This window comes from Corvus moneduloides, chromosome 23 (assembly GCF_009650955.1).
Source record: "Corvus moneduloides isolate bCorMon1 chromosome 23, bCorMon1.pri, whole genome shotgun sequence".
NCBI classification, from domain to species: Eukaryota; Metazoa; Chordata; class Aves; order Passeriformes; family Corvidae; genus Corvus; species Corvus moneduloides.
The window spans coordinates 5674900-5688860 of NC_045498.1; the positions used below are offsets into that span (position 1 = coordinate 5674900).

Genomic DNA, 13961 nt, shown 5'->3' on the forward strand with positions numbered 1-13961 from the left:
ACCATAACAACTCCCCCGAGCTCCGGCAGAACAACCTTCTCTTGTCTGAGCCCTTGGGAGAAGGTAACGGCGAAAAAATGAGCCTTTAGTTCCGTGCAACCACTATCCAAGAGCCGGTTTCTTCCCTCTGGAGCTGGCACGGGGACGTGATGGGCTCTGAGATCAATCCAGGCTTTGTGGGAGCCTCCCCACCCCGTTTGCTTGTGGTTACAACGGCAGGGGGGCCGGGGGGGCACTGGCTGCTCTCGGTTTCCCTGCTCCGTTCCTGGTACCGCCGGCGGCGGAAGCGTTTCCGGAAAGAACTGAAACTCTGAGAAACGTCCAACGCGGTGCAAACCGTGGGTAAATGGGGCTGGGTAAATGGGGCTGGGCTGCAAAGTCTCTGGTGCTGGGGGCAAGCGGGACACCCAGCCACGGGGAGGGTGGGGAAGCACCCAAACCTCTGGTGTTAGAGCATCTTTTTGGGGTGTTTCCTCATTGCGCGGGGCTGTTCTTACATTATTCAGAGCATCCGGGGAGGGTGGTGGGGATGTGCTGGTGGTCCTCAACTCCCAGAAGCCCAGATTCTGTCCCCATTGCTTTCGCCCCGCTGCTGGGCAGAGTTTTCTACCAGCAGACACACTGCTGGCTCCAGCCCGAGTACCCCGGGAGCCCTGGGAAGTGCTGCCTCCGTGTCCCAGCCGCTCCCCCTGGATCCCGGCTGCGCTTGGCATCCCTGGCTGTCTGCTGGCAGGGGACGCTGCTGACTGTCACCCACCGGGGGGGTGGGTTTGCCGAGGTTTTGTGCCTGTCCCCAGCCCCCCGTGAGGACGGGGAGGTTCGCGGCGATGCCGCCACGGCAGCTGCTGCCGCCGATATCCCCTCGGCTGCGGCTCCCTTCCAGCGGGGCTGGGAATGGATATTGAGGAGATGACGTCTCTCCCCACCGAGCGGGGAAGGGGGGGGGGACGGACGAAGTTTGGCCGCGAGAACTCCGAGGAAAGATGTTAGAGCCGGCCTGACGCTCGCTTTTCTCCCTCTTACCCGCCCCCTCTTGGAGCTCCCAAATCTCCCAGTCCCAGCGGCGCTGGCTGTCCCAAGCCCTGCCAGCTCCGGGGACGCCGTGGGACGCAGCTAGCTGCAGGCAGAGGCGCAGGCAGGAAGTTTTGGAAGTTTCTCCAGGCAGCGACTCAGCCCCCATCCCCTCACCCTCCCGGCGATGCCGGGCTCCAGCAGGAGAAAGAAAGTCGGAGCCAGGCTTGGGATAACGGGCCGGGAATAGGAAGCGATGCCTCTTTCGGAGAGCTCCTATCTGCCACCCGCTGCCTTTGTCCTGAGCCACGTCCTGGGCATCGCCGGCGTCCTGTACTGGAGGAGCCGGAGCAGGGAAGGTAGGGGTGGTTCCGGGGGGGGCACGGAGCGCTAAGATGGCCGGCGTGACGAGGGGCATGGCTTGCTGTCCCTCCCCAGGATTGTTGTCCCTCCCCAGGATTGTTGTCCCTCCCCAGGAGCCGTGGCAGCGTCACGGACAAGGACGGACGTGGCTGTGGGGAGGAAGGAGGACACGGCAATGGGGAGCCTCCCGGGGGCTCTGAACCCATGTGGGGAGGGGGGGGAGAGGGTGGGGCAGAGGTTCGAGTGCCTAAATTTGGCCTCGCCACCCATTCCCGGCCTGTGTGGGGCTGGGAGAGATTGGGATGAGGGGGGTCTGGGTGGGGGGGTGAGGTTGCTTTGTGTCTGGCACGATCCCACGACACGTGGCTGAGGGGTTCTGCCTCCCGTTTGTGCCCCGGTCGCTGCCACCCTTCGCCGTGACAGCGGCGTCTCCGTCACCCGCCGGCACCGGCAAGACGCGGCCCTGGGAGCTTCTCCCGGCGCTGGCACGGCCTCGCCGAGCAGCTGGGGCTGACCCTGCCTCAGTTTCCCAAAATAGGGCTTGCACATGACTGCCCAAGGAGGGCAAGGGTTTGTTACAGGGGTGTGGGATAGCTCCAGGCCCCAGACGAGGTCTCGCTGAACTCCTTCTCAGTCCCCGACCTCTTCCCCCCTGGGATTTGTTTGTTTTGATTCCTCCCTCTTTCTTCCCAGCCGTGCTTGTTCTCGCCTGTGCCTCCGCATGGGGCCCTTTCGCTGCGTCCATGACCGATTCCCTCTTTTCTTTCCTTTTTTTCCGTGCAAAGGGGCGGGACTGCGCAGCCGGGCAGCGCGCGCAGGCTTTTCCCTGGATGCTGCTTTGGGATACGCTTCCTTTCTCCCTCTGAGCTCCTGGGAGAGGGAGATCGAGAGGGAATTGCACAAACGTGTCATGCAGAATGCACCCTGTCACCCACTAAACCCAGCCTTGCTGCAATTCCTCCTGCTGACCTGTCCACTTAATTAATCTCCGTGGCTGGGCAGTGTTGTCCAGTGATGTTCTTGGCTCCATTTGGAGACCTCTTGGATGCTCCCCAACTGGACTATCTCTTCCCCATGCTAACCTGCAGCTTCATCCCACTTGGAGGGATGTTCCCCCCCCCCCCCCCCCAAATCCACCCCTTTTGGAAAAAATCCTGGAGCGAGTGTTGCAAGCACTGAGCGTATTCAAAATCTGTTTTCTTTCCTCACTTTTTCCCAGGAAAGGGCAGGTAAAGCCCAATCCTGGCAGACCAGGATCATTTTGCAGCAGGTTTTTCGCTCTGTGGCCCTCACCCAGCCCTGCTGAGCGTCTGCCCTGCTCTCCTTTGCATCGCCACATCTCAGGTGTCTCCCTCATTAAATATCCGGGTGTTGGATACTTTTCCACTGCAGATATCTCTTGTGCATTCTTCCAGGCTGAATCAGGCTCTGTTTCCTCTCCCTGGGTGAAAGGCTCCGTAAATCCTGCCCTGTTGGCTCTGTTGTCATGATGGATTATGTCAGCTCTCAAGTTGGCAGCCAGCGTGTTTTAAATACCTTGTGCTCCTCAGCCAGCCAGATTTTTTTGCATATCCCTCCTCTCAAAAGTGCCAGGTTTGAAAAGCCCCCTGCTCATTCTCATTCTTTGCTTGCCTTGAAGGGAAAACGCTGGGTTTCAACGCTTGAAAATTTGGAGTTTTGGCATTTTTAAGTAACCAACCCCTCCTTTACCCCAAGGCTGGCTCTTGTTTAATCCCACTTTCACACTGAGCGTGGGCTTGGAGATATCCTCGAGATCTCTGCGAGCTCACCCAGTGCAGTGCCCTGTCTGATGTCTCCTGTGTTCCTTTGGATTTAAAAGGAGCAGGAAGTTTGGGAGCCACTTCCTAATTTCAATGCAGGAGCTGGTGGGCGACATGGAGCCCCCTGGGTTCCCTCCCAAGGATGGCAAGAAGCCATCCTGGGGAGCAGCGGGCATCGGTGCGACGGAGGGTGCCCAGCCAGGATTGGGATTAGGGATGATGCCTGGCCGGGCACCTTTTATCCTGCAGGTTCCTGGGGCTGGGGCTGGACTGTGGCAGCAGCCTGAGGGAGGAGGAGGCACGCAGGGATGGAGTGTGACAACGAGCAAGGCCGGCGATGATGGAGGAGAGATCTGGGGGGAGCAGCAGCTCCCGGCCGGACGTGTTGGGAGCTGCTGGGGACAGGCAGGCTGCCAGGACGGAGGCTGCCGCAGGCAAACGGGCAGGGAATTGTCTGTGCAGGGCGTTGTGGTGGTGCTGAGGGGTTCTCTGGCACCCAGGGCCTGTGGGAGCCCTCCCTGTGATGATGGAAAATGCCTGGGGATGCTGAGGTGCAGCAGGATGGGGAGTGGGAGTTTTTCTTTCCGTGCTCTGCTGATGCCTCTGGTTTTGGAGTTGTGGGGCAGGATGGTTTTCCCCTGTTCCAGGTGAACTAGGTGAGTTCAACAGCAGAGGAAAACCCCAAACCCACCTTCCCCTTGTGCAGCCCCCAATGCCCCTTGAGCCTCTGTGGGGGATTTGTGCCACAGTGCCCTGGTTCCTTTGGGATCCCCGTTTTTGGGATGCAGTGAGCTGAGCTCTGATGAGCAGTGTTGGGAGGGGAGGTGGCAAGGGAATTAAACCACGTGTGGTCCTGCAGAGGCTCACGGTCTCTGTTTGCTGGTGATGTCCCCTGTGTCACTGCCACCAGCCTTTGCTCCATGCCCTGCGTGTGAGGGACCCGAGGCTCTGCAGTCCCTTTTCCTGCCACTGGCTTGGCTTTGGAGTGGGACAGATTTTCCTTTCCTTTTCCCCATAATCTTCACTCTGGCCCTGCCCTACCTGCCTGCTGTGCCTCTGCTGACTGTCCCTGGCTGGTGACAGGGTGGTTTTTGGTGGCTGGGGCCAGCAAACCTCCTCTGGACCAGGGAGAGGACGAGCATGGGGGGGATTGCAACAAGTTATTTGTCAGGGTGACTCTGGAAAAGATTAGCTCGGCAGAGATAAGCTTGCAATGCCCTAATATTGTTAGTAAGCAGTAACCAGCATTATTATTAGCTCAGCCGATAGCGTGGGTCCGGGCTGGGGAGGTTTAATCTGGTCAGAGCCCGGGAACCACCCAAAGGTGGTGAGTCAAGGCAAAAAAAACCAGAGGAGAACCCCCCATTTCTGCGGGACATGGGAAGAGGGAGCTCGCCGAGGAGCCTCCGGCCTGTGGGCGCCCCTGGGATGCAGCGCTGGAGGTGGCTGGCTGCAGATTGTCCCTGTGGGACCCGGTGACATCCCTCTGTCCCCGTGTGCTCCGTGCGATGCTCGGGGACGTGCTCCCACCTTCCCGAGGCAGCAGCCCGGCTCCTCTCGCCCTCCAGGCCGCGGCAGCAGCCGGCAGAAGGGCTGCAGGGGGATTATATTTAGAAGAGGAAGAGAGGTGGTGATAAGGCGGCCCCCGTTATCTCCCCGCGTGCCAAGCGGGGCCGCGTCCCGGCTCCAGCGCTCCGGACCCGGGACATGATTTGGGCAGAAGCCGCGGGCGGGCAGGCGGGAGCGCGGAGAACAGCCCGGCATTGTCCCTCCTGTCCCTGGTGCAATTAACTGGAAAACAAGACGAGGAAAAACAAGCCAGGAGCCGGCCAGCGGGCAGTGCCCAGCTCTGCGGGACGAGCCCGTGCCCGCATCCCGATCGCGCCGGGCTTTGGGCTGCGGGAGCCGCGCCGCGCTCGGCCTCGCTTCTTCCCCACGTGCCGGAGGGAGCAGCGGCTCTGCCCTTCGCTGCTGGGAGCTTTCCAAGCTGGTTGCCGGCCGCTGGGAGCGCGGGCCGGTGAGGATTTTGCAGAGCTGGGAGCACCCGGAGGAGCCGGGAGCGGGCGTCGCGGGGAGAGGTCGGTGGCGATGCTGCGGAGGAGGAACGCGCCGGGGACACCGCGCCGGGGACACCGCGGGTAGGAAGTGGCACGGTGGGAGGAGTTCTCTGGGGCCGAGAACTCATCCGTCCACACCCGCCGGGGTCGAGGTCGGCGAGTGGGAGGTGCTGCCGCTTCCCCAGAAGACCCTTCCCCAGGTGCTGCCGCTTTGCCGGGACCCAGCACTCGCCATCCCGGGGCTGGGGCGATGGAGAGGCGGCGTTTCTCCGGGGAGAAGAGGCGGCTCAGCGCCTGCTTGGTGTGCCAGATGTGCTGCATCGGTTAGTACCCCCTGCCCAGCCCGCGGGACGCCCGGGACACGGGGTTTGTCCATCCCGAATGGACGCCAGAGTTGGGAAGGGACCCAACGCTGCGGCTCTGGAGGGGTGAAGGAAAACCCCTAAAAACCACATGCGAGTGACACAGCTTCCTATGGCCGGCGGTGCCAGGCGGCAGCTCCGTGGCTCCTGGGAAGCCGTGCCAAGGCTGGAGCCTGGCGGGGTGGGAAGTGAGGGTGGATGTGGCTCAGCCTCCGGGTAGTTTTTGGCACCTGGTTACGTGCCGTGGCCGAGGGGCAGAGCGGGGACAGGGGGAGGTGACGTTGTGTCACCCTGTGCCACGTGCTTGGCTGCGGTGCTTTCGGAGGGGGAAGCCGCGGGGTGGGTGAGGAAGAGGAAGGGTGTTGGGTGGTGCTTTCCCATCTGTGGATGGAGACGTCGGGGGGGGTTCTGCCGAGGGTCGCTGGGGCTGTGCGGGGACTCCCAGTGACCTCCCGTCCCAGGAATGGGTTCTGGGGCTGTCCTGGGGAGCTTGGCCTGGGAAATGCTGGTTTTCTCCCTTTCCTTGATTTTTAACTTAAAACCAAAGCAAGGGGTGCTGCTGCCTGGTGCACCCTGGTGTCAGAGATGTGTTTTGGGTGAGCAGGGCTCATCCTTTCCCAAAATATCCCAGGGGTCCTCTGGGCTGGACATGCAGTGCTCGGGGTTGTGTGCCGTGGGTCGGTGCTGAGGATCTCTCTGTGCTCCAAGATGTTGTTAAACCTTGCTGGACACAGGGCAGGCTGCCAGGGCTGCCCTGAGCCCCCCTCGCTGCCTGGGGAGCTGAGTGGGACCCCCTGTGCCCTGTGGGACCATCTCCTCTCGCCTGTTTGCCTGTGTTTTTCCCGTGATATTATTTTGTTTCATGGAGCAAGAAGCCTGCCCGGAGCTCCCCCGTCGCTGCTCGGTGTCACCACAAATCTCCCATCCCATCCCCCTGCCACCCCTGGGGACTGGGACTCCCTGGGGATGGCACCCACGTTGTCACCCTGTCCCAGCAGCGTTCAGAGCTCTGACCAGGGCTGAGCTGGGGGACAGAAATAAACATTAAATCCTGGCAATCCAATGAACCAAAAATACAGCGGCAGAATAAGCTGCTAATTGCACGCGCTGGCAGTGCCTGGCCAGGGCCTGTTACAGGACATCTGGGGGTTTATATAACACCCTAAAGCCTTCCAGGAGTGGGCAGGGGAGGGGGACACCCTCCTAAAATTGGGCAAACCCCCTTTTCCCTCCCTGTGCTGCCTCCAGGGGAGGTGGGGAGGCACAGAGGGGCTGAATTCCCGGTGTTCAGTCGGTGCCGCCGGTCGTACCTATCCCGGTCATCCATGCTGCTTTCGTTAAATATCGTGATTCTCAGCAGAAAAAACCCGGTGCATTTTGTTCTGACTCCCATTTCCCTGCCCGGGGGGGGATGCTGGAGCCGCGTGAACGGCCCCATCCCACACCATTCCCTGAATAAGCCACCTCTGTTCCCTGTGAGCGCGCGGGATCCGTCCTGGCACCGGCGGCGATCCCTCTGTCTCTTCCCGTCATTTCAAAGTCGTTTGAGTTTCTGCATGAGAACCATTGACCAAGAGCTGCCTTTGTCTCCTTTTGACAGATGAACGGGACAGAGTCCAAAAGAAAACCTTCACTAAATGGGTCAATAAACACTTGATGAAGGTAAGAGTCACGGATTTTGTTATAAAGCCGGTGAAATGACCGTCTCTCTCTCTCTCTCTGTGTTGCAGCTCAGGACTGGCAGATAAAGGCCTTTTTAAGGGGCTTTTAAAACTTGTTTTACGCCTAGGAGTGTTTGTTTTGAGTGTTCGCCTGAGTCAGAGCAGAGCAGGATGTGCTGGAAATGTGCTGGAGCCTTTGGAGGGCACTGTAGCATCACCACACAGCCCTTTTATTACCTTTCCTTTCTGGGCACCTGGTCCTTGCTTTAACTCGAGGCTTGTGCATCCTGGGGGAAAGGAGAAGATCCTGACTCCTCCCTCACACCCCCTTGCCAGGAAAAAAGGGGCATTTTTGTCCTTTGAAGGATGCTCCAGGGTGGAGACGAGATCCAAAGTTTGTCAAGCAGGATTAACACGGCACCACGAGGTGCCTCCTGCTTCCTTGGTTAATTCTGGGTGGGTTTTAATTAATTCTCCATTTGCCAAAAAAAAAAAAAAGGAGGAAAAAAGTGGTTTGAGCACTGGATGTCCCAGCTGTGTTTTCCTGCCAGCTTTGCCAAGCTCTGTGCCAAGCTTTTGCCTGCTTCCTAAATCTTACAGAGGAGGGGAAAACAGAGAAAAATCTTGAGGCTGTTGGGGGAAAACATTTGGGGATTCCCAAGTGGGTAAAACCCCAGGACAAGGTCTGGGTGTCTGGGGAAGAGAGGCTGCCTGTGGTGCCTGGGGAAAGCTGCTCTGCTCCCAGGTGGGAGCTGTGTTTTGGGGGATGCTGTGAGGAATGTGAGAAGTTAAACCTCCTCCTCAGGAGGGGCTGCCCTTCCTGCAGGCTCCCTGGAGTGCAGATGGTGCCACGGTTGGGTTTTGTGTGTGAGATTGGCAGCGGCTTCTGCCAGGCTGCTTGGGAAAGGGGAGGCTGCTCTTCCCAGGGATAATTCTGGGCTCACTGATGGCTCTTCCCCTCCCCAGGTGCGCAAGCACATCAACGACCTCTATGAAGACCTGAGAGATGGCCACAACCTCATCTCCCTCCTGGAAGTGCTGTCGGGAGTGAAGCTGGTGAGTTGCCAGGGCTGGGCAGGGATTCTGGAGACCACCCCCAAACCCTCTCCATCCTCTCCCTGCTCCCCTTCACCCCCAGCCATCTTTTCTGGTTTTGGTTTCAAGTGTCTGTCATTGTTTCTTTTATCGTTATTATTATTATAATTATTATTAATATAGTTATTTACTATTATATTTATCACTGCATTTTTTATTGATTTATTTTTACTCAAACCCCTGTTCCCCAGGCTGGTCTCTCACCTGATTATGGTGACTTTCAGGGAGCTTTTTCCCTCTTCTTGCCAAGTTTTACACACCTTCACCTCCCAGATGCGGCTCCATGTTTGAAATCATGGATAACAGCAGAATTTGGCCAAAAGCTGCTTCTCTGGCAGCGTGCCCAGCAGTTCATCTCAGATGTGACACTCCTGCCCCCTGCTCAGCTCCTGGGTTTGTAGCAGTCATTGGTGCAAACCTCTTCCTGCTCCTGGAGCATCGTAGAGTTCCCCCTCCTTCCTCCTCCTCCTCCTCTTCCCTCTCTGACTGACACATTCCCTCAGCTCCGGGAAGATCCCGATTGCCGTAGCACAGCAGCAATTATTTTAGTTCCCCCCAAAAATAGCATCTGGGCAAAGATCTCCTACGTCCCTCCGTACCCTCTGGAGACGCCAAATCCGTTTTTGTGGGGGCTGAAAACTTGGATCGCGCTGCTTGTGATCCAGACAGCTTCCTGCTCTTCAGCTTCCAAAATCAGGAGGAAATCCCAGTGCCGGAGCCCAGGGTGTGCCGGAGACCCAGCCACCTTCACCCCCTTTTTTTTGTTGTTTTTATTTTGTGTTTCTCCTCGTGCCTGGGTGTCGCATTTTGGTTTCCATTCTGTGTCCCCGCCGTGCCACCCTCCCGCCCTCCTTAGCCCGTAGAGCCGCCAGCTCAGCGGAGCCTTCGCCTGGTGACAGCACCGGCCTGGTGCCGTGCGAGCAGCGAGGAGGAGGAAGATGATGATGATGAAGAAGTAGGTCGAGCCTGCCCCGGCTGCAGCATCTCCCTGGCAGTGCCGCCAGATCATCCAGCGCCATCCCAGCGCTCCCTTCCCCGCGGGGTTTGGGATAAAACCCACCCCGGGTGCCCTGCAGGAGCTGTGGCAGTGGGGATGTGCCTCGTTCCAGGGCTGTGTGCCCGGCAGCTGGATCATCTGTGCGTGCACGGCGGGGTCAGCCCGCAGGCGGGGCACGCCACGGTGTGACAGCATGTGTCCCCTCCACGGGGGAGGGAGGGGACAGCCACGGGGCCTGCACCACCTGGCACTGCATGGACAGGCTCTGGGCACAGGCACCTTCTGGGATCCTGCATGGGAGTGGGGGTGGGAGCGAGCACAGCACAGCCCCAGGTGAGGGTCAGACCCCCAAAACGTGCCCAGGTGCGTTTCTCAGCCCCTGTGCTCGGGGTGACGATGCCCTTGTGCAGTGTTGCCTCCCTGGAGCGGTGCAGGAGGAGCTGGGGCTGTAGCACCTTCCTGATGGTCCTCTGGAGATGTTCCCCTTGCAGGGACAGCTCTTCCCCTTGCAGGGACAGCTCTTCCCTTCAGGCTGGGAAAGGAAGGTGACTCGGAGCATTTGGGGCATCCCAACAGTTCAGAACACGGTTGTGGGGTGTGTCCCCCCACCAAGGTTGGAATTAGATGGTCTTTAAGGTCCTTTCCAACCCCAACCTCCTGTGATTCCGTGAATATTCCTCATATGGAAGCTGGGATTGGGTTTTGGGTGTCGATCCTCCCGCTCCTGCTGATTCAGAGCTGACCCAGCATCCCATCTCCTTTCCCCGGCCGTGGCTCAGGATACCTCTGGAAATCCCTCACCTTCAGCAGCGATGGGCAAGGCCCAGGGTGTCTCCTGTGCCCTTTCCCAAGGGATTCAGAGGTACCTGGAGCAGCAGCCCCTGCCCGTGTGCAGGAGGAGCTGGAGGGGCTGGAGCTGAGGTTGGGGCTCCTCTGCCATCAGTGGGGACCTGCAGTGGGTCCCTGCCTGAGTCCCCATGTCCTGCCTCTGCTTCCACCTGGACAAATCAGACTCTGTACCTGAGTCCATCTCTTTGCTGAGGCCTCTTCCCAGCTTGCCTGGCTGTCCGTGAGCTGGGCAAGATCCTGCCCTGGGATCTCAGAGGCTGAGCCAGGCCTGGACACAGACCCTCAGGGCACCAGCAGAGGTCTGGATCTCAGGATCTTCCCACCTTCCATCTCCAAGCAGGGCATTTTAACCTTCTTCCAGCAGGACTGTGCACAGCAGTGACCATATTTACTCCCAGAACAAGGCAGAGCAGGATGTGTGGGGGCACAGGGGGTCACAGCAGCACGCTGACAGCTCCCAGGGGGGTCACTGTGCATGTGGGGTGCTGCCAGCCCAGCCCCATGAGCCTGACCTAAAACTGCTGCCTGTCTCTTGCAGCCACGTGAGAAGGGGCGGATGCGCTTCCACCGCCTGCAGAACGTGCAGATTGCCCTGGATTTCCTGAAGCAGCGACAGGTAAGGGCTGATAAAAGCTCATCCAGCAGAGCTGGGTGGGTTTGTGGGTTCTTTCTCTTGTCTGAGGCTTTGGAAGGAGTCGAGAAGCAGCATCAGCCCGTGCTGGGGTGTGCCTGTCTCTGTGCTGCTGGTTGAGGATGGCTTTCAGGCGGCTTTTCCCTGTGGGTGTTGTGCCTCTGAAAACCACCCCCGCACACAAAAACTGCTGTGAAAAAGGGACCAGACCCCTGCTCTGAGAGGGGGGTGGTCAATGTCACTTCTGCACCCCAAAAGCCTCCCCTGGGGCTCCCCGGCAGGTCCTGGCTGTGGGGATGGGTGGCTGTGGCACAGCTCCCAGCTTTTGGGGAGGTGTGGCAGCTGGCTCTGCCTTGACCTCGGGGGGGTCACTGGGGGTGCCTCAGTGTGGTATCACCTCTCTGGATATCAGCATGGACTTGTTATCCCTCAGTTTTTGGAGGACAGGCTCCCTCCTCCAGGCTTTCGGGAGCTGCTGGCCCCTCAGTGCAGATCCTGCCCGGAGCAATGGGATGCATCCCGAGACTTGTTGGCTCTGCAGGTGGAACCCCCGCAGCCCCGGGTGTCCTGTTCTGCCTGTTGGGCCAGGTCTCCCCAGCGTGATGCTCCCAGATATGCCAGGGTGATGATGATGATAAATGGGACCAGCTCGTGCTGAAGCAGAGACTTTTCTCCCTCGCTGATGGCCTGAGGGCACGGAATAAATTGGAGCACATTCCCTACTCCAGGGAGGGCGAGCTGCTTCCAGCCCTCCTCCTCCTCCTCCTCCTCCCTGCTCCTTGATAGAGACATTTTGCCAAGGGCTCTTGGGAACTTGTTTCTCCACTTGGATGAAGCAGCTTTTTCCTTTGAAGTGTGATGGCCTGGTGGCCTCGCTGGGGTGTCTTACCCCAGACACTCCTGCCAGGGAATGATCCGTGGAGCGGTGGGGAGCGGGGAGAAGATTGAGGGTGTTGCTGCCTTCGTTAGGGCTGATTGATCAGAGCTTGGTTTTGAGCCCAGGCTGGAGTTAAAGCTTGGTCATCCCTCTTTTTCCCCACTCTCTGTGGTTCTGTAGCTGCTCAATTATGCACCAGTGCTCCAGGGATGCTGCTCTGTGAGCTGAAGTAAAGCCATTAAGTGCTGGGAAAGCACTTCTGGATGGAGAGTGCTGGAAACATGGAAAAATCCTCCCCGAGCCAGGAGATGAGGTGGCCTCGCTGCCTCTTTGGGAAGCACTGGGATCTCCCTGTGTGCCTGCTCCTCACCGGAGCACCTGGGGTGGCCCTGGGGACCTCTCCGGGGGAGGCCGATGGGAAACTTCAACCCTGTTGCCTTTTTTCCAGGTGAAACTGGTGAATATCCGCAACGATGACATCACAGATGGCAACCCCAAGCTCACCCTGGGCCTCATCTGGACCATCATCCTCCACTTCCAGGTAGGACATGGAATTTTCTTGCTGGAGGATGCGGGGCAGGCGTAGGGAGCGCATTGTCTCTCCGGGGCGGTGGAATCCATGGTTTCTGCATTTTTCCATGGTGATGTCGGCACATGGATGGGCCTGGAGGTTCATGGCAGTGTCATGGAGACTGTGTTGGGAGAACAGCAGTGCCCTCCCTTCGTCATTTGCATAACGAAATCGTTAATGACGGGTTGTGTGCCGTGGCCTCCCGGGGTTGTTGGCCGTGGCTGTTTGCTCAGCTGGAGTCTCTGGAGGAGAAGAGCAAATTTGGAAGGGGCCATGGGCTGTTATCCCGAGGCACTCCCGGCCCTTTGGGTGGTCGGTGCAGCCACAGGACTTTTCCATGGGATGGGATGGGATGGGATGGGATGGGATGGGATGGGATGGGATGGGTCAGCTGAGTGACAGCACAGGTGCTGGGAGAAACGCCCTGACCTGGGGCTGTCTCCAGCAATTGTGTGCTGGAGATGCTCTTGGAAAAGCAAGTTTTGGGTCTTTAACAGCCTCAAATTATCCAGTTGTAGCTCTGATGGCTTCGGGGGGATGACGTGTGGCCACCAGTGAGTTGGTGAGTGGGGTTTGCTGGGCAGGGCTGCTGTCAGCAGCTCGTCAGCTCTGTGGGACTGAGCCTGTGGGATCTGCTGGATCCCTGCTGGATCCCTGCTGGCACCTTCCAGGCAGGAGTAGTGCTGGCTTTGAGACTCTTGAGGAAGATTGCACTGGAAGATTGCATTTTTTGGAGGATGGGCAGTGCCTCAGGCAGAGGCTTTTGGGGGCAGCCTGGGGCTGAGCTGGGTGTGAGGCTGCTGACGAGGCTCTCCCAGGCTTTGGCCCTGGGAAGCAGCCGGGGTCAGGCAGGCTCTGGATGCTGATGAGTCACCGTCATCTCCGGTGGGGCCCTGCCTGTGGCATCTCGTCCCTGCTGTCCTCGGGGTCACCCAGCCCTGGTGCATCTTCTGTTGCAGGACAGGGACACCAGGACAGGGACACTGGGTCCCCTCCGTGCCTGGCTGGGAGGGGACGCTGCCCTGCTGCCGTGGGGGACGGGGGGGTGACACGGGAGCCGGGCTGGTGCCGGCGAGCCTGCGCGTCCCCCTCCCGCTGCGCTAACGGGATTTTTTCTGGGGTTGTAGCTCCATTGTGAACCTCTTAATCTCCCGTGTCCCAGTGCCGCTGCCTGGGGGCGGGCAGCTGGGAGAGCCCCGGGAGAGGTTTGGGGTGGGATGGTGCCGGTGTGGAGCTCAGGGAGCTGGCGTGGTGATGATGAGGGGGGTGCTCCGGTGTCCTGGGGGCTTTTCCCTGTGCCGTGGGAGCTCTTGTGGTCACTGGTTTCCCTTAGTCATTTTCTGGATTGCTCCCTGTTGAGTGTTTCCTCGTTGAGTGTTTCCCTTGTTGTTTCCCTGCTTCCTGGGGCTGAGCTCAGTCCCCCCATCTTTATGCCCTCTGCTCCCCATTTTTTGTCTCACCCCTACTTTTGGTGCGTGTCACCCTGCCCTGGGTCCCTCTGAGCTGGCAGGCGGGGTTGGGATGCTCCACGCTCCTCAAATCCCTGCCCTGGGTGGCGTTTGGGGCAGGAGCCACCGGAGAGAGGCAGGACTGGGACTGGAATTGGGACTGGGATGGGATGGGGTGGGATGGGCAGCATCACGCTCCCGTTCCTATTGGGACCCTCCGACTGATGTGATGCCGGGTCCCCCCCCGGGCACCTCGAG

At 59.2% G+C, this 13961-nt stretch overlaps 1 protein-coding gene across 14 annotated transcripts in view; it reads left to right on the forward strand.

Annotated features, from left to right (window-relative positions):
* The window catches only part of MACF1 (microtubule actin crosslinking factor 1), a 139762-nt gene that overhangs the window by 26981 nt on the left and 98820 nt on the right, over positions 1-13961 (forward strand). For 10 of the 14 annotated variants that reach the window (XM_032132023.1, XM_032132015.1, XM_032132036.1 and 7 more), the window contains 4 exons: positions 7175-7236; positions 8202-8291; positions 10715-10792; positions 12133-12225. In XM_032132023.1, coding sequence (XP_031987914.1) covers positions 7175-7236; positions 8202-8291; positions 10715-10792; positions 12133-12225 — 323 coding nt within the window. Of the gene's footprint in view, positions 1-1015; positions 1371-5206; positions 5536-7174; positions 7237-8201; positions 8292-10714; positions 10793-12132; positions 12226-13961 lie in introns of those variants that run through there. The other 4 variants (XM_032132025.1, XM_032132027.1, XM_032132028.1 and 1 more) reach the window with 2 other exon arrangements.